The 25,024-nt window shown below is 55.2% G+C and overlaps 1 protein-coding gene across 5 annotated transcripts; it reads left to right on the top strand.

Moving 5' to 3' along the window:
* Window positions 1-10: 10 nt before the first annotated feature.
* Pth1r (parathyroid hormone 1 receptor) lies at window positions 11-23,785 on the top strand. Of its 5 annotated transcripts, none has more exons than XM_005332924.2 (15): window positions 11-169; window positions 4,658-4,777; window positions 14,799-14,901; window positions 16,110-16,244; window positions 17,807-17,917; window positions 18,021-18,139; window positions 18,298-18,392; window positions 18,577-18,772; window positions 19,140-19,293; window positions 21,071-21,131; window positions 21,476-21,542; window positions 21,816-21,910; window positions 22,517-22,658; window positions 22,748-22,789; window positions 23,261-23,785. In XM_005332924.2, the coding sequence occupies exons 2-15, from the start codon at window positions 4,703-4,705 to the stop codon at window positions 23,645-23,647; spliced, it is 1,782 nt and encodes a 593-aa protein (XP_005332981.1). In that variant the 5' UTR covers window positions 11-169; window positions 4,658-4,702; the 3' UTR covers window positions 23,648-23,785. The 5 variants fall into 5 exon arrangements, with proteins under 5 accessions (XP_005332981.1, XP_077885411.1, XP_077885420.1 ...); XM_078029285.1 differs by having other exon boundaries at window positions 18,021-18,172; XM_078029288.1 differs by lacking the exon at window positions 11-169 and adding an exon at window positions 3,437-3,632 and having other exon boundaries at window positions 18,021-18,172.
* Window positions 23,786-25,024: the final 1,239 nt, after the last annotated feature.

Genomic DNA, 25,024 nt, shown 5'->3' with positions numbered 1-25,024 from the left:
TCTTTTCAAGCAAAAGCTCTGACTCAGAGCTTTTCCTATCCCCAACGGCCACATCCTCACTCAGGCTTGGACCTGAGAAGCTGCTTGAGAGGGATCCATGGCCTCCCCATGGCCGACGTGAGTCTCCTGTGCAGCTTCAGGCCGGATCTGGAAGGCCTGCAGACTCCAGGTAAGTGGGGACCAAGGGAGCTCCAGGGGCCTGCGAACAGCTAAGAGAAGCAAGGTTGTGGTTCCTCACGGGGTGAGCATTTGCACCCCTGTGTGATGCCATGGAGCAGACAAGGTCTGCTCTAGTGGACACATGTCTGTAGGTCTGGTATGGTGACAGTGGGGGCCATGACCATGAGATCAGTCACAGAGGAAGCCTATACCTCCAGCTGCTTTAGGAGTATTCCCTGACAGAATCTGCTGGCCCCTGTGCCCCATCCTCCCTCCCTTTGCTTTCCAGAGAGGTGGGAAATCCAGGCCCCTGCTGTAAGGGGAGGGGGCTGCCATCCAGCTGCTCTGCAAGGCTCCAGTGATTCTGCCGAGTGGGGGGTGTTTATGAGCAGCTGAAATGGCTGTAAAAGTGGCACCTCGCTTCACTTATGGCCTGGCCATCCCCTCCCCTACTGGCCCCTTGCCTTGAAAATCTTCCAGAGGGGCCTGGAACCCAAGAGAGGTCTGGGGTTGAGGCCTGGGTGAAGGCTCAGTCTGAGGTCAGGGTTCAACCAGAGGTTAGGGATCAGACTGGGATAAGGATTTGGTCTGGGGTCAGGGTTCATCATGGGCGTAAAGCCCAATCTGACAGCAAGGCTAATCTTAGGATACAAGTGACTTTGGGGCCAGGGTTGGGATGAAGGATCAGAAGCGTGTGATGTCTCAGAAACAGATGTAGACCTTTTATCTCAGAGAGCTCCCAGTGAGGCCAGGCTGCAGCCCTCAGAGAGCTGAGACTCTGTCTTTCCTGTTCAAGTCTGGTGCCCACCCTGGCCCCAGGTCTGTATACCTTGGCCAGAGCCTTACTCACAGTGGCGGCTGGCTGCAGAGGCCTGTCAGCCTGGGGCTGCTGTACTAGCAAGGGGTGGAGCCAAAGCCCCTGCTCTAGTTCTGAGCTTTAGTGACTGCCATGGCTTCTCCTGCTAGGCCCCAGCTTAGGGATCATTGAGAGGGACTCAGACCCACTCCCCAGTCCTAGCCAGGCTTTTCCACATCCCATTGAAACTGACCTGAAACTAACCAGAAACTGACCCTGGGGCCCTGCCTGTCAAAGAGGTTAAGGCTGGCTCTGCCAGGTGCTGGGGTGCTACCAGTTAATGTGTGACACCCCCACCCCCATGGTGGCAGTTTAACCAGAGGCCTGGGGGTGAATTAGTGGGACAGCGGCCCCACACACAGCTGTGGAATGTCCAGCAGAGAACTCTGGGGTTAGGCTCATAAGTTAAGGCTAGGAAAATGTCCTTTAAGACTTAGAGCCCATCATACGCTTTTCTGTAAGTCTGTCCACAGCCCACCCTGACCCTCCCAAGTGCAAACATTATTTGTTGCAAGTGTCAAGCTTTATGGTGTTAGATCTGAGAAGGATTCAACCCCATCACCCCCTAGGTTTACCTCTTGACCTTTCTGATCCCTCCATGAATGTTCTTTTGTTATTATCAAGGGAAGACAGTGGGAGGTCAGTGGTCATAGAACCCTAAAACTCAGAGTCAGACGTGGGTATAAAGCTGAGACCATCGAAACATAACTCTTAAGAACCATGAGTATTCAATCTGCACACTTGGACCTTGGTCCCCAGTCCCAAGGAGCCCACACTCCAAAGAAGGCAGACAGGAAACCACAGCTCCCCAGCAATGGAGGATATGGAGACGCAAGGAGGAAGGAGTATCAATGGGTGGGGTATCAAGGGTGAGGAGCAGGATCCTGACAGAGGAAACAGTAAGGCAAAAGTGGATGAATGCAGAGAGAAGGCCAGAAGTCCAGTGGACAGTTACTGCTGGGGAGAGTCATCTTTGGAGGAAAATGTCTCAAACAGCAGAGTCCTTGAATGCCAGAACAAGACACTCTGGGCCGTAGGTACAGAAGGGGGCTGCAGCCAAAGAGATGTTTTAGGAGACAACTGTGAGCCTGATCCTGGAGAGAGGTTGGCTGAACTGAATTCTAGCAGCCTGAGGGCTTGGGCTGTAAGGCTCCTTTACATGGATAGGAGGGATCCTCCCTGAGATGCAGAGCAGGTTTGGGGGCTCCCAGGAGCTCATTTCCACAGAATAGCTATGGAGAGTACCTGATGCCATGCATCTTCAGTAAAAAATTAAAAGGGCCCATTTTACAGATGAGGAAACAGGTCCAGACAACAGGACACAACAGTTGGTAAATGGGCAAGAGTAGGCTGCCACTTGGCCCATGATATTTTCCAGGGCACCATATTTAGTTTAACTTCCTCCCGACATTCCCAACCCCTTCCTCTGCCTGACCTTCCCCATCTGGTACCTAAGGAGGTGGTAGGCTTGGGGTTCACGGTCCCCTCCTCTTAAAACTCAGGGGTTCCTTTCCAAGCACAAAGCACAGCCCCTTTGCACTCTTCCCAACCTTCCCCATGTCGAGGGTCCCCAGGGGACTCCAGCGGGGTAGCAAGCATTTGGGGGTGGGCAGGGGGAAGGGAATTTTGAGGGTGGGTGTCGGGACTGAATCCCAGGTTTTGAAGCCTCAAGCCACCCGGGCTGGGTGAGGCACGGAGATGGAGAGGCCCAGCCACAAGCTGAATGGGTCTAGACTTGAAGAAGGCAGGAGAGATACCCGGCAGGGAGGGAGCAGGACGTAGGCTCGAGACCCCGGCAGGGACAGCAGCAGGTCTAGGGGCCGGCAGACCTACGGACGAGGACTGGGACCTAGGATGGAGAGAGGTGGGAGAAGCTAGGGCGGGGCGGGACCGGAGGGCGTCGGCGGCCAAGCCAGGTTTGGGGCTGGCGGCCGAGCAGCCTCCCCAGGGTCCCGGACCCAGCCAGAACCAGAGCCCCAAGGGCGCTTAGATAGCGCCGCGGCCGGAGGCGCGCAGAGTACTGGGCGGCCTCCCCAGGGAATCCTCTGGTGACGAGGGCCTGCTTTGAGGCTGAGGGTTCCTATTCAACAGCCCGGGCTGGGCGATCGGGGTGGGATGGGGAAACGTGCTTTCCCGAAGGAGAGAATGAAGCGGCCGCAGCGTCCCGGGCTGGGTTCTCAGGCCCTGATGTCAGCTGCCCAGACCCTGTCCCCCACCTCCCCGACAACGGTCATCCCGCCGCTCTACGACCCCGGGTCCGGCCTCCGGAGAAATGTCCCGGGGCAGAGGGCAGCTGGCTCCGCTCTGTCCCTCCGAACACCGCTTTGGAGGCGATAGAAGGGGTGGGGGAGGAGGCCCAGGGAAGGCGCGGGGGAGGGAAGAGGCGCCCGGGCCGCGAGGGAGGGGGAGCGGCAGACGCCGAGGCGAGGGACGCGCGGCGGGCGGCGGCTCCGAACAGCGGCCGGGCGGGGGGCGCTGGAGGCCAGGCCGGCCAGGGGGGGATCCCGAGAGCTCCATGAAGTTCCCCCGGGGCCGCGGACGGGGCGCTGGCTTAGGGAGGCTGTCGGGGGAGCCCCGACACCCATGGCAAGGCGGGGGCCGCGGCGGCGCGCTCGGAGTAAGTCGGGGCCGGGGGCCGGAGCTCAGGGGAGGAGGCCGGAATTAGGCAGGGGTGACTCCCGGCCTGGCCAGATGGCCAGGCTGCTCTGTCTCGGAGTCGGTCGGCGGCGCCTCCACGGAGCCCGATGGAGCCGCCAGCCCCGCGCCGCTCAGCTCGGTGGCTTTTTGGAAACTTGCAAATGTTTTCGTAGAGAAAGAAGGGGGAGGGGAGGGAGCGAGCGAGGGAGTGACCGAAACAGAGCTTGGGGCCGCTGGAAGACTGGAGGCCAAGGCCGGGGGAGCTGGAGACGGACTGACAGACAGGCTGACAGAGCGTCGGGGCCGCAGGCGCGCTCTTGCCGCGCGGGCGCAGGCGGGACTCGGACCGAGGATGGGGAGGGGGTGCGCGAGGCGGCGGACTGGGGATGAGGATCTGAGTGTGCCGAAGGACCCAGGGGCCGGGAGCTGGAGGTCAGAACACCGGAGGGCTCAGTGTCGCTGCAAACTTGAGATCGCGTCCCCGAGCTGCACGCCCCGCGCGGCTCAAAACTCGGCCCCTGCCCCGCCCCAATTCCCCTACTGCAGACCGCCGCGGAGCTAAAAATAACAGCCCTGTTCGCCCCCCGCAGACCGCGACCCCGACCCCTCCCCCGCCCCTCCCCCACTGGGCGTGGGGCGAAGCCACAGCTCCCAGTTTCCCCAAAGGGAAAAAAAAGAAAGAAAGAAAGAAAGAAAAGGCGGCGCGGGAGGGGGACGAGGGGCGGGCCGGGGGCGGGGGGCCCGGCCATATGGATGTGATTTCTCCGCTCCGAGGCAGACGGGCCGCTCCGCAGCGCTCGGCGCCCGCCCGCCGCCCGCCGGCCTCAGGCTGCCTCCTCCCTCCCTCCCTCTCTCCTTTGCGCTCGCTCACTCGCTCGCCCTTGGCGCATGGGCCCCGCGCCGGGCCCCGGGGCCTCGGGCCGCCCGGACGCCGGGGTCCCCTAGGCCGGGACGTGGGCGGGGCGGCCCGGCCTGACGCTGCTCTGCACCCCCAACCACCCCCAGGGCCCGCGGCGGCTGCCCCGAGGGACGCGGCCCTAGGCGGTGGCGATGGGGGCCGCCCGGATCGCACCCGGTCTGGCGCTGCTGCTCTGCTGCCCGGTGCTCAGCTCCGCATACGCACTGGTAAGTCCCTTGCTAGCCGCCCTCCAGGACAGGAGTCTAGGAGTTGCTCTGGTATCGCTGGGGAGGGTCTATAGCACCGAGACTTGGGTGCTTCCAGTATCCTTAACTTTAGATGGGGCTCCTGGGTTCCTGTTCTCTCTGGAAAGTCTGGACCGTGGATTTCATATGCCTGAAGTCTCCCTATTTCTGAAGTCAGCGTTTGGGGTCCCGGGTCTGGAAATTTGTGGTTGGGGTTTCCCTATGAGCACACATTTTAGTTGTCTCCCTGGAAGGTGACAGTGTGATCCAGCAAAAAGCTCAGTGTGATCAGAGCTTTGGCTCTGGATGTGGCGTTCCACAGTCTGCTTTGAGGGCCTGTTTCCTGCGAGTTTTGCATGCAATCCTGGATAGCTGTGGATCTGAGGTCAGAATCACCCAAGCAAGCGGTAGGATTTAGGGCCCTTCTCCAGCTCTCACTATCACACCCTTACACACATGCACAAACACATGTCCAGCTTTACCCAGAGTGGAAGCTGTTTGCCCAGGGAGGTGGGTGTGGTGTGTCATGGAGGTTCACTAAAAGAGACTGGCTTCACCATACACTCCTGCAGGAGAAATTGTTTTAGGGGGACTCTGGTAAGTGAGGAGACCCCTGGGAAAATTCTGCATTCCCCTAAGAGTGGAACCAGGAGACAGCATGGTAGAGACAGCTGGAGAGATGGGGGGGCGGGGAGAGAGACCGACAGACAAAGGGGAGTGGGGATGAGAGCTCCCCAGTGCAAGGGGGTTAGACAGACCCAGAACAGATACAAATAGGGAGACAGTCCAGGCAGACAGCCCACCCAAGACACTAAAGGGGATCACCACCTCATCCAGGGGCCAAACTCTGGGGCAATTTCCAGGGAAGGGGAAATGTTCCATCCCCTCACTCATATCCTCCAGCAGCCCCGTCCCAGGAGATCAGCCCATTTCTGAGGAAGCTGTAGGCTTGTGTGCCTGACTTTAAGGCCTCTGCTGCCCACTCCCACCAGCCCCCATCAGTGCCCAGGTTGGGGCATTTGCCTTCTCTTAGAGGCTAGAAGGCAGCAGTCTCCTCTGTCTGACTAGCAATGGCTCTGTACCTTGCAGGAGCTCTAAGATTCCTCCAGCTCTGCCTGATGTCTATGTGACCTTAGGCTATCCTTCTCCACTCCTCAATTGCCCCATCTGTAAAAAGAGGGCAATTTTTTTTTTTACAATTTTTTACCTATCATTGCCCTAATCTGAGGTAGTTCTCAGCATTCCCCGTTTACTGGTGCTTATGCCTTCACAATATGGTTCTTGTAGACCCTCAAAGCCAAAGACTTTGCCTCATACAAGGATCTGTAGATTGGGAGACTGAGGTTAGGAGGAACTGAGCACCCTAGGCAGAGGTTCTCCAAGCACTGGCAAAACACCAAGGGACAGAGCCATTTCCCCAACCTTCCCTCAGTGAGTTCTGTGTGTGCACGTATGCGTGCACAGAGTTGACAGGGTAATGAGCGAGTGGGTCCTGAGAGTATACCTGTGTATTGGACAGAGCAGGGCCCTAAGGGACTCTGGGCATGTTCTTCATCTGAGTCTCTGGAATTGTGTGTATCTGTGTTCAGTGGCTGAAGCTGTGGCTCTGCATATGACTTGCAGAAGCGCAGTTGTGTGTGTGTCATGAAAACATGTGCACCCAGGTCTAATACTGTTTTCTTATTTGTGTTTAACAAATGCTTCTGTACTTTCTACTTGCCAGATGCTGTTCTAAGCACTTTACACATATTAACTATTTTAATCGTCCCAATAACTCTCTGAGGAAAATACTATCCCTATTTTTTAACTAACCAAATTACACAACCACTGTGACCATTATTTATCTCATGCTAACTAAGTGCTAAGCCCTGTGCCTCTGTATGTGAGGTGATAAGGGTCTCCAGGGCCCCATACTACTCTGTTGGGAAGCTGAAGTATATGCAAAGAATTTTCCTGGCTTTGCTGGACATAGCACATGCCTATAATCCCAGCAATTTGGGAAGCTTGAGGCAGGAAGATTGCAAGTTCAAGGCTAGCGTTGGCAACTTAGCGAGACCCTGTCTCAAAATAAAAAAGGGCTTAGACCTGTCCTAAGACTGATGATAAGATAGAAGAGATGCCCACAGAGTCTGACTGAGATATGGTTAGGGTATGAGTTTATTGGACCTGCGCTGATTCAGAGCATGGGAATGTGGTCCAAAATCCAGAGATGCAGCCTACCCACCCTCCACCAAAGTCCTGTGGGCCCCCTGGGCTCAACCAGAGCCAACAAGAGGCTGGCAGCCTACCAGCTTCCTCTCCTGAGCCTGGGGACTACTGTTCCATCCAGATCTATACTGGCTCCCCCAAACTCACCCACCTCAGTGTCACCCATACCTGTATGCTACCTGCCCAACCAGCATCAAGAGCAAGCCCACTTCTCCAGTGGTTAAGGGGCCAAAGAGCTTCCAATTGGGAGAATACTAACTGCAGCCATTCTCTATTGGTCCATCTTGTTCCTTACAAGGCAAAGTAGCAGGGGGTTGAGAGGATTGAAGTTTAGAGGAAGGGATGGGTCCGAAGATTGTGAAAGGAAGCAAAGGGTGGTCTTGCCTTTGGGGATGCCTCATCATAAGGACTCTCTCAGCATACATGCATGCAGAGAAGAAACAGCAGTGGGAGAGGCACATGTGCAGCATGGGGTCAGGCTTTGAGTATGAAATGTGACTCCAGATAGGTAGAACTCGGGAGGGACTGGTGTGGCCTCAGAGCCTAGGAGTGCAGGATCGCTCCCAGTCTGCCCAAGGTACTTTAGACAAGAAAGAACCAAGATGTACTGAGCAATGACTGTCTCCATATTCTGAGCTAAAAACAGTCATGTATGTTCTCATTGCATTTGTCTGCCCAGCCATTTTACAGGAAAGGGCACCGAGATTTACTAGTGGGTCTGGAAGAGGTAGGATTTGAACCCAGGTCTTCAGACTTCTGCACTGAGTTCCTTCCTACAAAGCAGGGAGAGAGCTGCTCCTGGCAGGAGATCCTCACTCCCCGCAAGAGCAGCTCATGAGTTTTCTTTCTTTTTCTCTTCCTTTATTTTTTTTAAATGAAATGCTTGCATTATTTTACTTTAAAAACATTTTATAATGAAGACATACATATGTTCTTTCTTATTATACAGATTAAATAAGAATCCTCCATTACCCCTTCTACAAAAATCATTTTTTTTAACAGTGGGTGGATGGGGAAGTCCTCCATACCTCTTTCCCTGTGCTTTCAAACAATACCACTTATGTACATATAAAGGAGAGAGCTTTGTCCTGTTGTTTTCTGTTTGGTTGATTGTTTTAAATAAATGGTATCAGTTTTTAGATAGGGCTCTGTCATATGAATTTTACTACTTTAAGGTGTATCTTGAAGATCTTCAGTCAGAAAATATAAATCTATCTTTTTAAGTGCTGCAAAGTTTTCCAAAATGCGACATGCCTAGGAATGTTCATTTACATTGTTTCTCTGTAGTTGTTCTGTGTGCATGTGCAAACATGTGTCTGTGTGCATCAGATAGAGAGATAGAGAGCGAGAGATAGGTGTTCCCGACCATGCAGAAAAGCTCCTTGAAGTGCCCTCTTGGGTCCCTATGTGACTACTTCCCAGTGGGATATTTCTGGATTTCCTACTGTCTTTGCCGGATCTGAGAACAAGCACATTTTTTTCATCTTAATGGAAATGGCCAAATTGCTCTCTGAAAAGCTTGTGCCAGTTTATAGTCACCAAGACAAGAGTGGGAGGGCCCCCTCCCTATACCCTCGGTCTCAGGATATTAGGAGGGTCTTTTGCTGCACCTCTACACTTTATCCCCCTGCCCAGGATAGAAATCAAACACAGCCAACAGAGAGAGGGTTAATATGAATAATTTATTGCATTCAATCATATAATAAGGTAGTTACCCCTTAGGCAGAGTAGCCTCACGTCTGCATTTTGATAGGTGAAAGTGGTGTGTCTTGTCATTTTAATTTACTGATTGCCAGTGATTTTTGAACTCTCCACTTTTTTATTATTCATCTTCTTGGAGAGCTTGCTCAGAGCCATTACCCGTCTTTCTATGGGTTATTTATCCTGTTTGTATTGATTTGTTGGAGCTTTTTATATCACCTGCCCTTAAACATATGCTCTGCCTCCCGCTCCCCAGCTCCCAGAACTGCCTGTGGACAGAGCAGTAGGAGGGGGGCCGAGCCCTCCCGGGAACTTGGGTTTTCTTCGGAATGTTTTAATGAGGCGTCAAGCGGCCTCCCCCCAGATTCCTGTTGTGGGCCTTCTGGGGACACTCCCTGGTCCAGCCACCACATTAGGAAAGCAGCTATTTTAGAGAGAGCCCCAGAAAATAAAAAAGGTAGGGTGGGATTTTTGCAGAAATTGTCTGCAGAATACCAGGTAACGAAGAGAGGATGCAAAGTTTTGCTTAAGTCCACCAAAGACATTGGCGACTTCCTGACCCTTAAGAATCCCAACTCTTGGCTAGCCTTGTGCCCAAAGATGGGATCCCATTCTGCTAACTAGGCTGGAGGAAGCCTAGGCCATACCATCCTCCTGAGCCTTGGTTCTCCAGGCCAGGTAGAGGCTGCCTGTGAAGATCCACCATATCCTAGCAGCCAACTCCACCATCCCAGGCTCCATTCCACTGCCTGCCCCAAAGGCGGCCACGTTGGCTGGCTGGGATAAGAGGCTGTCACAGTGCCTCCCCTCCCCAACCCCTCCCAGCCCCAAACACAGGCAGCCTGTTCAGGAAGGCCTGGAAAGGGGGAGGAAAAGTCAGCACTTGTCAGCAGTGGTGGGATGAGGAGTCCGTCCCAGCCTGCTTGGGCCAGCCAGACAGAGGGCAGTGAGGGAGCAATCCCTAGCCAGCTGGCATGGCAAACGTGGAGGGGTGCCAGCACAGGTCCCAGTAGTGGACCTGGAGGAGGGGTGCAGGAAGGCCACGAGGTCACTAGAGAGTCTCCTATTAGCCAAGATTTTCTCCTGTCTGCTGGGACCATTAACCTCTTCGCCATTAACACTAGGCAGGACCCAACTGTCCTCTGCCCAATTAGAGTCCACCTCCACTGCTGAATTACCTCTGTAGAGTTCGCAAAAAGAGACTTACTTGATGTAGCAAAGGATGCAATCCGAAAGGAGTCTGGAAAGATGATATGATATTGTGGCTGGTGCCAGGGGACGCATGTGGCTGGATATTTCCTCTTTTCTTTTCCTTCCTCCAGGGCTGCTGCTTCAGTTAAAGTGCACCTTAGCTCCATTCCTGACCCTCCTCTCTTCCTGACTATTCTCTTGGCTTCAGTGTCTCAGTGTCGCCTTTTGTAAAATGGGATGTGGTGCAAGGTAACAGAGCTATGAGTCTGTGTTTCCATCTCCAGGGGCAGTGGCAGGTGCCACCAGACAGAGAGGCCACATCCTACACCAGGCAGATCTTTTTCCAAGGGTGAGCAAGGAAGCAAAGCACCCTTTCCCAGGGGATGGGGGGTGGGGGCAGGCAGGCTGATCCAGGTAAGACGATGACAGGACCCAAGAAGTCATCTTCAGGAGAACAGCAGGCAATAGAAAATGACCCTTGTCCAGAGGCAGCCTTGTCAGAGTTGAAGAAGAGTCCCATTTATTTCCTCCTTCATGTGTGTTTGGAGGGGGAGAATTATCACATGCCTGATTCTCAGACAGCAAACGTGTAGAATTTAGCAGGTTGAGAGGAAGTGAGAAGAGTAGCCCTCCTTTGGATGATGGTGTGAACTGGGCTCTCTCTAACATCACAATCACCAGCCTCGACATGCTACCCACTGCCTTGACCTCCACCCGCTCTGCCACTATCACTGCCATCCCCAGCTCTGATGCCTTCCTCAGTAGGGTCTCCCTGTGAGCTGAGTTGGAAGGAACAGCTTGCCCATGGGCACAGAATGGAAGTGAGGCTGGGTATTAGGAGAGGTGATAGTGAGCACCTCCATGAAAAAGACAAAACACACCCTTGACCACATGTGCTCCATTGCTTGGACAGCAGCTTCTATGTTTGTAAATAATGGACCAACTTCCAGCCCCCACCTGTACCCTGCCTGAAACCTCGTAAACACTGGCTGTCCTTCCACCCTGTTCTGCCAGCTCAGGGCTAAGATTGGGTCATGTCACCCCTGCATGTTCACAAATTTTGTATATGCACATATGCACACAGAAAGGCTCCATGTTGGAAGGCTGAATGGAGAAGATACCCTACAGTGGGGAGCATTGAAGCTCAGTCCCATGATGGGGAGTCACCTCTCCCCTACTCCAAGACCACAGATGGGGTAGGGAAGATGCAGGATCCCTGGTTCCAGGGCTGGGTGGCCCCATCAGTAGTGAGTGTGGACTAAGTGACCCCCTGGCAAACACCTAGCCCCCAGTCCTTGCCCCTGAGACCGAAGATATGCAGACTCTGGATCTAAGAGCAAGTCTGAGTCCTCCATACCTGGAGCTGAGCCAGCCAGCACTCTTCCAGTGGGAAGAAGTGACTGGGTAGGGGAAGGGAATGGCAGGCAGGGGGAATGCCAGGCTGAGAGGAGAGTCACCGGTATCAGCATTTTCGCCCTCACCCCCAAGTGACAAGGCTACCTCAGGTAGGACAGAGGCAGAAGAGGCACCCTTCAAGGTCAAACTTGAGGGGGTCTGGCAGTGACTTTCAATGCTAGTGTAAATCCAGGGGGATCCAGAAATGCAGGGAATTATTGGGATGTTCTTATACCCCAAAAGCTAGCCAGGTGCACCTTATCTAGCACAATCTCCAATATTTCATGACCCCAGTTCTCCCTGAGACCTCACAACTAATCTACCTGTTGTTGTGTCCCCCTGGACTCAGTCACCCACACAGTCACACCCATCACCCAGGGTCCCTGGCCTCAAGGTACCCATGTTGCCTGGGAGGGATGACTCTGTGGTGCTGCTGGTAACAGTAGCAAGAATAGCAACCAGCTTTTTTGAGCCCTGCCCCTGCCCAGGCTTTCCATGAAGTACCTCATTTAATCCTCACCACTGCCCTATTATTATCCTGAACTTACAGGAAAGCTGAAGCATGGGGGTTAAGCAACTTTGCCAAAAACACACAGCTAGGTGATGGAGGAGATGGGATTTGGGCTCCAGTGCTGGGGGCAGAATCTCCCCAGATGAGGGGAGGGTGTAGCTGGAAGGAGGGGGTGGGGGGGACATTCTAAGCAGGGAACTGCGTTCTATGGCACCTGCTGTGAAGCCCACTTCCTCTCCCTGAGAAAGTGCTTCCTTGACCCGCATTGTTGCTGCAGTGACTGCTCTGCCTTGATCGGGTGAAAGAGAAATGGGTCCTAAAGCTCAGAGAGGCCAGGGGCAGTTTAGGGGCCATGGGGTGTGAAAATGCATACCCTTCCCTCTCCTGGACACAAGACTCTTGAAAAGGGGCTGTGTGGCCTGCTGGTCATGGAGAGGGTGGAGCTGAAGCAGCAGGTGGATGTTGAGCAGACCCTTGAGCCTGCGAGAAGGTGCATTGATCAGTTAATGGTCATCAGTCTGCCAAACAGTTGGCCAGTTTTGATCCCATGATTGCCTTCCCCTAGGCTAGGCCACCATCTGTAACCCCCAATCACCTCAGTGGGCTTGTCACTTTGCTGAGAGACTGGTGTGTCAGCAAGTCCTCAAGAACTGATGGGAGCTTTGGTCAGCTGCTCAGGTGCTCCATTAACCAGGAAACCATGGGGCATTCTCTGCTTGTCTTGGTGGGCAGAAGGGGAAGGAATAACAAAGAGATGGACATGGGGAGGGAATGAGGACAAGAGGATGGCAAAGGTGGAATGGACAGTAGGTGTGGACAGGAGGTAATGTTGTAACGTTGGTGATGGTGTCGTCTTTGGTGGTACTAGCAGTGTTGGTGATGAGGTAGATGGTGGTCATGGTAGAGGTGGTAGTGATAGTGCTGGTGGATATGGTGATGCACTGATACCAGTTGATGTACTGATGGTGGTAGTGGAGGTTACATCAATAGTAGTACTAGTATGCATGGTGGTAATGGTGCTGCCAGTGGTGTTGGTGGTGGTGGTGATGGGGATATCGATGGAGATATTATTAGGAATGATCAAAATGGTAGCAAATAAGTACTGTAACAAGGATCAGAACTTTCAGCAGTCTGAATTCTCAATATCAGAGGCACAAGGAGTGTTTCAGGTTAGTCTCAAATCCCCTGGATCCTGGCAAGTCTCATCACTTTGCCCCGGTCTGTTCAACCATGACTGTAGTGGGCAGAGCAGGGAGGATAGAGAAGTTGTGAGGCCAGCAGCCAGCACAGGGGAATCTGCTCCCGCCCTTCCTGGGGGCCCATGAGCATTGGGTCCGCATGAGATCCGAGTGTCTCCTTCAAACTCCAAAGACATGGAGAAGCCGAGACATGAATATTAAAGGACAGTCCACACGTGGACCTTGCCCACAAACACATGTACACATGCATGTTCCAGACACTTCAGACCTCTCCCAAATTTACATGCTGGGCAATCCCCATGTGAGAACTCACAGAAAGGAGGCTCACACCGGCCAGACAGCATGTGTGCGGCCACTTCCATGCGCACGCGCAAAGATGCACACGCTCCTGCACTAAGTGAAACCAGCAGAGCCCGAGCCCTGTGGAGCCAATTGGAGACTCCTTGGCCTGGAAGCTCTCGCTGCTGCCGCCAAGAGACGCGGTCAATTAACTTCTCCCTGCAGCCAGGCTCCCTGACCCGGCCCGCCGCCCCCATTGGCTGGGCCCACCCCTTCCAAGTCCCTTTCGCGACCCGCCTCCTTCCCGGGCTCCTGGTTCTCCCGCCCGCACCCCTCCGCTCACACTGAGGGACCGGCCCGCTGTGAAGTGTGTGAGGGGCTGCAGCTCTGCAGGCTGAGGCTGTGCTCTGTATAGTCTAAAGGGACGTAGCTTTTTTAGGGGGTGGGGGTGGGGAGGAATGGCCCTCAGTGGTCATGACCCTGCCCTGATGCCCTGAGGGGATCGGTCCCAAACTTGGAGCTGGGATGTCCAAGGGCATCCTGACCCCATCTCTGGGGCAGTGGTCTCAGGGGTTGCACTAACCCCTGTGAGTCACACTCATGGGAATGCTGGGCTGCTCCTGGGCATGCTGGGCTCACCCTCTGAATCTCTTCCTCCCAAATCAGAGAGCAGAAGTTCAGACCCTCCCACCAGGTACCTGCCCCAGGTGCAACCCACCCTACTCCCGGATATTGCCTTTTTCCTTCCTTAAAATCATGCCAGTGAGTTCCAGTGGGTGTGCATGTGGAGGGAAGGGGAAAAAGAACATTCCAGAAGAGGACAGCAACAGCAACATCCTGTGTCCATCTTAAAACATAGGGACAGCTTGATGAAGGGAGCTTCCACAGGATGAAGGGGACTCACGCAATGTGGCAGTCCTGCACAGGCCACTTGCCAACAATTCCTCCATCTTCTCCCTCTTGAGACCCTAAGCATGGAGTCGGGAGGGCTCTCAGCCTTCACTGGGGAAAGAGTACTAACTGGGATGCTGGGCCAGGATGGAAACTGGTGACTCCCAAGGTCTCCCAGAGCCCCAGAACTTGAAGGAATCCAAGCTAGGGTTGTCTCACCAGAGTTCACACTCCTTATCCAACTCTCCCCACCCCCAGTCCCTGTTCAGATCCCAGAAGGCCATCAGGTCCTATGAGGATCCATCCTGGGACATTCCATCCATTCCCATGCTCCCAGGGGAATGGATGGGACAGATTTTCAGTGGATGCAGCCTGCAGGGTTACTGGTGGACAGGCAGGGGATAGCCCTCACCCTTTCCCTCTGATGGGGCAATCCCCAGCCCTCAGTGCCCCAGCTTTCCATCTTTAAAATGGAAGCTACATAAGACAGATTTCCCACAAGTGCCGGCTTTCCACATTCCTTCTAGAGCAAGGACCTTTGGAAAGGGGGACCCTCTGGAGGGTGGGATGGCCCTGGACCTGCTGCTGCCCAGCAGTGCTACCTGTCATCTGACCCTTGGGTTGGCAGGTGGACGCGGATGACGTCTTCACCAAAGAGGAACAGATCTTCCTGCTGCACCGTGCCCAGGCTCAGTGTGACAAGCTGCTCAAGGAAGTCCTGCGGACTGCAGGTGGGGATAGGGCTGCATGAAGATGGGGGCCAAGGATGCAGAGGTGGTGACAGGGTTGAAGGTGTTGGGCAAGGGTAAGCCCTGTGAAAGTCAGCGGGCCAAAGTGAGGACCAGAAGTGGAGTGGGTCAGGCCCAGGTTAAGTCAGCAAGCTCAGGAGGTCCTCAGCTTGTCAGAAGTCCTGAGCTCCAGTCCCCATGCTGCCCTGCCAGCCCTCAGACCTGTAGGCATCCTTGCCCCCACACATTCCTTCAAAAAGAAGGGGTGAAAAGAGCCTTTGGCAGGATGGACCCAGAATTTCATGGGCCTCCTCTTTCAGGTTGTGGTAGGGTGTTGTGAAGGCAGTCGAAGGACAGATTGCCCCTGGGGGGGGGGGTTTGATCTGCTCAGGCAAGCCAGGATCAGAGCTCTGGCTAGCATACCAGTTCCCAGTAGGGTGGGCTGGGATGCTTCCTGAAGGGAAAAGCTGTCCAAGCCAAGTCCAGAAGGATGGGTAGGTCTTTGAAAGAGGCCACCCGAGCAGAGAGCAAGACAGAGGACCCCCGGGTGGGGAGAACTGAGGGTCCATGGGACTAAATGGGAAGGGGACAGAGAGATAGGGGTGAGTATCTATGACTCAGCCAGCTAAGGTCATTGGCTGGGTAGAGGGCATCTGATTTGAGTAGGTAAGCTGCAAACTCCTCTTTCAAATATCCTAGGGCAGAGGATGGGGGAGAGGGATTTGTCTTTCCATTCCTGACAAACTGCACCCCTTGCTTATGTCCTCCTCACCACCAGCCTCCTCCCCTGCACAGCATTTTGCCGTGATTTTGACTTCATTTTCCCCAAGTACAGGATTCCCCCTCCAACCCCGCAGGGGTTCTACTTTTACCGTGCGCCCCCTGGTGGTCCCTTTGTTCCTGGGTGTCGCTGACTCCTGCCTGCCTTTGACTCCTGGGTAGGAGGTTACCACCTCTGTTCCTTGTGATCCCACGTGGCATTCACTCCCATTTGAACCCTTGCTGACCAGCTCTCTGTCCTCATTTCTTCTCCACCTGACAAATACTTTGCAGTTTATGAAAGATTCCCTTGCCCTTGTCTCAAGAATTTGGGTATCAGTAGACTAGGGAGGGGACAACTCCTATTGTACAATGGGTGACCTGAGGCAGGGGATACCCAAAATCTGCTGTTGGAGCACAGTTAACAGCTGTAATGACCCTGGTTTCTCCAGCCAACATAATGGAATCAGATAAGGGATGGACATCTGCATCCACATCAGGGAAGCCCAGGAAAGAGAAGGCATCTGAAAAGCTCTACCCTGAGTCCAAGGAGGACAAGGAGGTGGCCACTGGCAGCAGGCGCCGAGGTATGTCTGTGCTCCTATGCATCCTCCTGACATCGGCTTGGTCCCATCTGCCCTGCTGCTCTGCCCCTTCCATAGGAGTTCATGTGGAAAATAAAAGGCCCAGCTCCCTCCCCAGGAAAACAGGGCAGAAGGTGTATGGAGATGGACCAAGGAACAGCATGAGGAGCAGGCAGCTGAGCTGGAGGGACTCAGGACCCAGGGAGATGTGCATGGCAAAGGACTCATCCAATACCACCCCAAGAGTGGACCCAGGGCTGCAGCCCCACCCAGGGAGTGAAAGAGAAAAGGAGGAGAATCCTAGGAGATTAGAGAGGAGGAGAGAGGAAAGACCAGGAGGCAAGAACAAAGGTCTAGGAGTCCATGTGAAGATACAGGGACATACATACTGGGGAGGGCCAGAAAACAGAGCAAGAGAGTAGAGTAGCCTCCAAGGCATGAGGCAGAGACAGTGGGAGAAGGAGGGGAGAAAAGAGGGAGGGAGAAGCAGGGCTGTGTAGTCCCTCAGGGAGGTGAGGAGAGACAAACACAGAGCCCAGGCTGTGGCCACAGGGCCAGTTAGAACCGGCCGGGTGGGCAGTGGATTCCAGATGGGCCACATCTGGGAGCCTGTGGTCACCCTGTGGCTCCCCTGGGACCAGAGGGAATTGTGGGCCTGGCTGGGTGGGGCTGGGAATATGGCGCCCAGGACAGAGAGCCTTTCACCAAGTTGGGCGGGTCCAGCCGTCAAGGCAGCCTTCCAGGGAGGCTAGAGAGTCCTGTGGTTGGAGCTCTACAGGGGGAGAGAAGGAAGCTGTGAGCTGGGTGTGGAATGTGGAAGATCCACAGGCTGTGGACCCTCCACGGTCACTTAGCATCTCAGTAGTGAGGCCAAGACTCCAAAATAGGACATGTCACCTTGCTTCAAATCTCACCATTAATTCTTGGATTTGGTGGATCGTGGCCCCTCATGAGTGGCATGGGTGTCTCATAGCAGACACTTGGGGTCGACGTAGATGGTGGTAGGAGCATGGACTGATATGGTCAACCCTAACTTCCCAATAAGAAAACAGAAATGTAGAGAATGGAGACACCTGCGTGAGGTCGGTAATACTTTAGAAGTTTAGCTGGCACTAGAAAGAAGACTTCCTTCCTTCTGTCCATGGTCCCTGGCAAAAGGTCACATAATGAGCCTACCAGCTGAGGGAAAGTTAGTCTGAGAACTGCCCTTCTTCAGGTACACCTGAAATGTGGGGCCAGGAGCAGAGTCTAACCTGGGTCTGAGGGGGGGGGGCAAGGTCCTGTGTCATATAACCTCAGCAAGTCACCCATTTCTCTTGGCCTTTTCCAGACCATCTGGAAAATGGGGCCAGTGCCAGCACCTGCATCATAGGGCTGTAGTAAATTCTGAGGCTAGGTGAATTTAGGGTACAGCAAGAAGACTCCATATATTCTCTCCGGAATGTTCCAAGTCTGAAGTTTCTGGTCCTGAGGCACATTTGTCCTGGTGGGAACCAACAATAGGTGTGTTCATCTCCTTGAGTCTTAACCTTAGTGTTCCTTACCCTGTCTGTCTCTGGGTACAGGGCGCCCCTGCCTGCCTGAGTGGGACTACATCGTATGCTGGCCCCTGGGGGCACCAGGTGAGGTGGTAGCTGTGCCTTGTCCCGACTACATTTATGACTTCAATCACAAAGGTAAGGCTGGCTGGGGATGTGGACCACAGGGATATCAGGGCTTGGAGCTCAGGGCCTTATTGGCTCTAGACCTCTCTGCCCTGACCTTTTCGCGGACCCACAGGCCATGCCTACAGGCGCTGCGACCGAAATGGGAGCTGGGAAGTGGTGCCTGGGCATAATCGAACATGGGCCAACTATAGCGAGTGCCTCAAGTTCATGACCAATGAGACTCGAGAGCGGGTGCGAATCTTCCCCCTGACCAACTTGACACCAGTAAGGCCGCCCCGGCCCCACTGGTGACCCCTGACCTCACCCTGACGCCTGACCTTGACTCCTCCAGCAATTTTTACCCTCCTGCTCACCCTGAGCCCCCTTTCTCTCTCTCCCCACCTGCACAGGAGGTATTTGACCGCCTGGGCATGATCTACACCGTGGGCTACTCCATGTCCCTGGCCTCCCTCACCGTGGCTGTGCTCATCCTGGCCTACTTTAGGTGGGCGGGGCGGCGGCGTGGGCGTGGTCCAGGGTGGGGCCGGGCTTAGGGATCTGCATCTCCCTTATCCCTCTCCTCTCACGGCTCCGCTGAGGGATGCCCCTACCTACCTCGCACCGCCCAGCTTTCCCCCTCCACCGTGCATCCCTGTGCCCCCACCCACGGTGATGTCGCACGCCCGCAGGCGGCTGCACTGCACACGCAACTACATCCATATGCACATGTTCCTGTCCTTCATGCTGCGGGCTGCGAGCATCTTCGTCAAGGACGCAGTGCTCTACTCCGGCTTCACGCTCGACGAGGCCGAGCGCCTCACGGAGGAAGAGCTGCACATCATCGCCCAGGCGCCCCCGCCGCCCGCCGCCGCGGCCGTCGGCTACGTGAGTGCCCCGTGAGGCCCACGCCCGCGCCGCCACTGGCTTCGTGGGAGCCTGCCCTGCCCGGCCCTTTCCTAGCTGCCTCCCCTAGCATGGGGTCATTCAAACCCACTTCACAGGGACCTTCGCGCCACTCAGTTCGCTTCCAGCCCTATCGCCTAGGGCCTCGAATGCCCCTCTGGCCTCGGCCCAGGACACCAGCTACTCCATCTTGTCACCCTTACCCCAGCTGCACCCTGCCCCTTCCTGGCTTGCTTGGCTGTATCACTTGTCCCGCACACCAGCCCTGCTCCTGCTCTCCCTTCCCAAGCCCCAGCCCAGCCCTGACTTCCCTGATGCAGGGTCTGGCTAATACCAGCTGGTCTCCTAGGCGGGCTGCCGGGTGGCTGTGACCTTCTTCCTTTACTTCCTGGCCACCAACTACTACTGGATTCTGGTGGAGGGGCTGTACCTGCACAGCCTCATCTTCATGGCCTTCTTCTCAGAGAAGAAGTACCTGTGGGGCTTCACGGTCTTCGGCTGGGGTACGCATGGCAGGCCAGGGACGGTGGGCAGGGTGAGAGGGCACCCCAGAGGGTAAGGCACCCACACAGCATGTCCTGTCCCTGATGGGGGCAGTAGGTGGGAGCCCTGCCAACCCTTCTATGACTGACCCCATTCCAGGCTCAGGGAACAGAACTGGACAGGGGTCAGAGTTCATCTGGTGTTGGCTCACCTAGGGTCAGATTTACCTGGGGTTGAGGCTCAGCCCAGAAGAGGGGGAACGGGAACTCTCAAGTCAAGATTCAGTTTATAGCCAGGTGTAGTGGCTCAATTATGTAATCCCAGCTACTCCGGAAGCTGAAGCAGGAAAATTGCAAGTTCCAGACCAGCCTGGGCAATTTAGCAAGACTATTTCTCAAAATAAAACCAAAAGGGCTGTGGCTATTGCTCAAGTGGCAGAGCACTTGTTTGTCTCATGTGTACAAGACCCAAGATCCAATCTCCAGTATTGGGAGATTAAAAAAAAAAAGATTTGGCTTGGGATCAGAGTAGGATCTTGGATCAGAGGTCAGAATGGGCCTCAAGTTGGAGTCTGGAGCTACTTTCTACCCTCAAGTTGGAGTCTGGAGCTACTCTCTACCCTGAGCCTGGTGGTCAGGGCCAGCATTTGTTACCCTGCCAGATCCTCTCACCAGGAGATGGGGTCCATGATCCAGAGCCACAGACCCAACAGCTGAGCATCAACACCTGGGCTTCAGCAGCCCCTTCACAAAACAAGACTCTGAGTGAGACTCTGCACTCCTCCCAGCCCCCCACAGGCTCTGGGATCCGGTTACCGATAATTATCCATTATTGTTGGCAGCTCCAGAGCTTGGCTGGGCTCCGGGGCGGCTGGCCAGACTGCAGAGGGGTGGGCCGGGTGGCTGGAGCACTCCCCACACTCAGCACCCAGAGGCTCTCAGGTCAATAGACACAGTCTCCCTGCTCCTTGGCACACATTCTACCCCTGACCTCACCATGGTAAGCCCCTGAGCTGGGGAGACCTGGGTCTGGTCTCAGGAACTAGAACAGGCTCTAAGATAGGAGATGTCTAGGTGAGCTGGAAACACCTGGATTAAGGAGCACACAGGACCCTGCAACCTAGGAATGTCACAGCTTTTTCTGACTAATAAACCCAGATCGTGTCCTATCCCTTTAAGGGTGCACCAGGCCTAGAATCAAGTTGAGGGAGGAGGGATCAGGCTCCTTGTCCAGAGGCGAAGTTCACTCAGAGCTTCCTTTGTCATCTGAGCTGACCGAGACCAGGACATCTGGAGGCTCTCCTGTGGCCTCTGCCTAGCCTGGAGGTCAACTCTTAGCCCATCTAACCTCATCCATGAGGGCTAGGACCTCACAAACCAGGTTGGGAGGGTCAGGAGTTCTGTCCTAGGTGTTGGGACAGAAAAATATTGGTCATAGTCTCCCTCCCTGTGGGAGCTCCAAGCCTAGAGCCATGTGCTTCAGGGGATGGGAAAAAAGAATGGGCTAGGCATGGATAAGCTGGTCATACCTTATCATTTCACCCTGTGCCCACCAGGCCTGCACAGGTACAAGTAGGAGACTCAGAACCAAGATGGGGCAGAGGGCCGAGCTGGGTCCCAAGGGCAGGAGCCCCAAGTGGATGCTGTTAGGGCAGCAGGTGCTGGAGTGTGGCTCTGTCATCAAGCAGCCTTTGTGCCTAGGGTGAGGGGTCAGGACAGCAAGGAAGTAAGCTGGGGGTCATGAGGGCTGAGGGCCCCATCCACAGCCCCTCACACAGTGCCACCTCTGTGCCCACAGGTTTGCCTGCCGTCTTCGTGGCTGTATGGGTTGGTGTCAGAGCTACCCTGGCCAACACTGGGTAGGTTCCGCTGGATACAGGGGCCAGGGGTGCTGACACAGGCCAGGAAACACCCCTGGTTCCCTCCTCCTCCTCTGCAAAGCATACAAGGAGTCCTCATGAACCCTGACCCTAAGTGGCCCCAGCTTTAGTTCTCAGAGCACTTCCAGCCAGGAATGCCCCAGGATCACAAGAGATTACTTCCAAAGAGGCCTATAAAAGTGGCTTCAGGCCTAGCCACATGCAACACCCCTGTCCTGTGCCCTTGACAGTTGGTATCAGAATAAGCCAACCCTGAGGCCTTTATGGGCAGGTTGAGAATGGGTGCAGGAGGGGCTAGGGGCTAATGCCTCAACTTTCTTCAGGTGCTGGGACTTGAGCTCTGGACACAAGAAGTGGATCATCCAGGTGCCCATCCTGGCCTCTGTAGTGGTGAGCAGGGATGGGTGGTATTGTGGGCACTGTCCCCAGTGATCAACCCCTGACAGGGACATATGGAGGCTTCCTTGGACTCAGAGACCTGAGCCCCAAAGGCCTGAGGACCAGCTGATCCCTACTCCAGTCGAGATGGGAAAACTGAGGGCCCAAAGAGCCACCTACAGATGCAGTGGCAGAGCAGAGCCTGTGGCAGGGCCGTGGGTTGGAGAGTCCTTGCCCCACCCTGCTAGGGTGCAGTCTCCAGATGCAGCTCCCTCCCTCCCACAGCTCAACTTCATCCTCTTCATCAACATCATCCGGGTGCTTGCCACAAAGTTGCGGGAGACCAATGCTGGCCGGTGTGACACACGGCAGCAATACCGGTGAGCCTTGCCCACTACATGGGGTGGAGTTTAGGGTCTGTTTATACAAGGAAAGTCAGAGACCCCGTGAAGGAGCCTGTTTCAAGGGAAGGATTGAGCTCCTGACCCCCTGGCTGACCCCACCCACTGTCCCACCCCAGGCCCTGGCCTGCCTAGCGGTGATGGGTCCCGCTCTGCCAGATTCCACTTGGTAGTAAGCCCTGCACTAGAGCTGGGCTCTGTGAGCATCAGACAAACCCAGACCTCCCTTCGAAGAGTATGTTGCAGGGAGCTCAAGGGCCCAATGGGCAGTGGTTGGCCCCAAGAGGACAGCAGCTTACTTGAAGCTTGAAGCCTGGGCTGGGGATGGGAGTGAGTCCATGCCAGCAGAGGGATCAGAACTTGCAAAGGGTCCAGAAACAGGGAACTCTAGGACACCTTTCAGAACCAAGGAGCCCTAGTAACACTACCTCCTGACGGTAGCCATCCCGAGTGAATTGTGTTGTTCTCCCACAGAACAGTGCCTTGGGCCCCTTGGTAGCTTCTGGGGCCTGACTGGCAGAGCGGGGGTGGCAGTGCTTGCCGAGGGGAAGGGTCATGACCTGACCTTCCTGGTCCTCCTGCCAGGAAGCTGCTCAAGTCCACCCTGGTGCTCATGCCACTGTTTGGCGTGCACTACACCGTCTTCATGGCCTTGCCTTACACGGAGGTCTCAGGGACGCTCTGGCAAATCCAGATGCACTACGAGATGCTCTTCAACTCCTTCCAGGTGTGCAGCCCTACCCAAGGCCCATGGGGGAGGGAGGAGGCCTGGTGGGGGAGGGAGGTGGCCCTGATCCCACACTCTTCTCCCCACAGGGATTTTTTGTCGCCATCATATACTGTTTCTGCAATGGTGAGGTAAGCAGGAGGCAGCGCTGGGGCGGGGCAGGGCGATGGGGAGCGCTTGGGGTTCCTCAAGTCTCAGCCTCCCGGTCTTCTGCACTGTTCTTTGCTCTTCTAAGAACTTCCCTGAGAACATTCTGAAGGCAGAGAGGTCTTTTCAGATGATTCAGGCCTAGAATATGCTAGGATTTGTGGGTTTTTGGATTTCTGCTACAGCCAAATGTCTTCCCAGCCCCACGGGTGAATTCTCTGTAACAGAAGGGCACAGTCACGTTTGGGGCCATTTGATCCCTGTGGACTCTGAGTGTGCTAGTCAGCTGCAGTCAAGCCATGTTCTGAGGATGGTGGGATTTGATTTGGCCTTGGAATTATCTAGTAGTCCCCTGTTCGTTCAGTGCTGGCTGGGTGTTACAGAGGCAGGGACAGGGGGACATGTATCAAAGGGCTTCAGGGCACACCTAACTGACACCTTTCTACTGCCCAAAGGTACAGGCTGAGATCAAGAAATCTTGGAGCCGCTGGACACTGGCACTGGACTTCAAACGCAAGGCACGCAGCGGGAGCAGCAGCTATAGCTACGGTCCGATGGTGTCTCACACGAGTGTGACCAACGTAGGTCCCCGCACAGGACTCGGTCTGCCCCTCAGTCCCCGCCTGCTACCTGCCGCCACCACCAATGGCCACTCCCAGCTGCCTGGCCATGCCAAGCCAGGGGCCCCAGTCCTCGAGACCCTCGATACCACACCTACTGTCACGGCAGCTCCCAAGGAGGACGGATTCCTCAATGGCTCCTGCTCAGGCCTGGACGAGGAGGCCTCTGGGCCTGAGCGGCCACCCCCACTGCTGCAGGAGGAGTGGGAGACAGTTATGTGACTGGGCACCAGGGCTTGGACCTGTGGACATGGGTGGATGGGCAGATGGACCAAGAGAACAGTGGTTGCCCATTCAGGGCTGGGCCAGGAGGAAAACACGGGGGAAAAAGGTAAAAAAAAAAAAAAAAAGGAAAAGGAAGAGGTGTGTGGCTTCCTGTGGCCTGAACTGGAGATACACTCCAAGAGGGAGGGGGCTGGGAGCCATGGGGAAATACTGGGGGCACTCACTCCCAGAGTAGGGGAAAGGCAAGGAACCCCAAATGGTCCTTGAGTCTCATCACCTGAGGAGGAGGAAGGACCTGAAGACACTTCTCTCAAGGACCAGAAAGGCTCAAGTTTTCAGGGACCACACACAGCACAACTGGGCCTGTGTAGGAATGGGCTGAGCCTTCCCCTGACATTGCTGCCACTTCAGCTGCTCCCGCAACTCGTACCCAGGCCCATAGGAAGCCCAGGCACCTCCAACCCAGCTCCTCTGCCTGCTGGCCTCTAGTCATTGTCCCCACCCACCCCAGGAAGACAGCAGATCCCTTAGGTCCCTGGCCACACCTTCAAGCCTACGGCCCTGCCTCTAAATGAACCTTTTCTGGCTATCTGGTGACTACTCAGGGCGCCCTACCGTGCATGAGCCCCAGCCCCTACACTGGAGCTGACATGCCTCCAGCAAGCAGACAGAGGCCAGACGGAAAGCCAGAGCAAGCAAGTCAGAGGTAGACCAGGGACTGTGGAGAGTCAAGAGTCTGAGCCCAGAGGGCTGGGTGGGGTGGATGCACCACCCACTATGTATTCAGGATCATCACTAATATACCCACCTGACATCTCCCACCCCCTCATTTGCCCCCTGGACCTGGCCCACCCCTGCCTCAGACCTCGTTGCTTCTGTCCATGGACCTACCATCCAGGAGTACTCTTACCTCCCATAGCCTGACACCCATCCACTGGTGGCAAGGTGAGGGTCTTGTGGTCTAAGACATCAAGCTCGAGGTGGTGGGTGGTATGGACATATGCTGAGCAACGTCATACCTGGCCCTCCTGCTCAATGGCAGGCAGGGCAAACAACCACAGGCCTAATGTATCCATGTAGCTCTCTAAGGTGTGATCTCAGAATGATAGGAGAGGGGCATGGGCCAGGTTCTGAAGGGCCACTGAGCATCAAGTATTCCTGCAGATAGGGGGAGCCACTGGAAGTTCTAGAGAGAGAACAACAAGGTCGCAGCCACAGTTTAGAGTTCCCACTCCGATGTGGAGGCCAGAGGAGGCTGCATAGAGGTCAGAGGAGAGGTAGCCTGGTAGGAGGCAGGTGGCTGGTGGCCAGGTGAAGCGATGGTGATGGGAGCCTTCCTCACAAAGAACTCTGGATAGGATTGTTCTTCCTCTT

Source organism: Ictidomys tridecemlineatus, chromosome 2 (assembly GCF_052094955.1).
Source record: "Ictidomys tridecemlineatus isolate mIctTri1 chromosome 2, mIctTri1.hap1, whole genome shotgun sequence".
Classification (NCBI taxonomy): domain Eukaryota; kingdom Metazoa; phylum Chordata; class Mammalia; order Rodentia; family Sciuridae; genus Ictidomys; species Ictidomys tridecemlineatus.
Note: the sequence above shows the minus strand (reverse complement) of the source record. Positions and strands in the feature narration are given on the sequence as shown.

Coding starts and splice junctions, on each gene's coding strand:
- Pth1r (XM_078029285.1), top strand. CDS start 4,703: ATGGGGGCCGCCCGGATCGCACCCGGTCTGGCGCTGCTGCTCTGCTGC. Junction 19,294..21,070: donor CTTCACGGTCTTCGGCTGGG/GTACGCATGGCA, acceptor CTGTGCCCACAG/GTTTGCCTGCCGTCTTCGTG. Junction 22,659..22,747: donor TGCTCTTCAACTCCTTCCAG/GTGTGCAGCCCT, acceptor TTCTCCCCACAG/GGATTTTTTGTCGCCATCAT.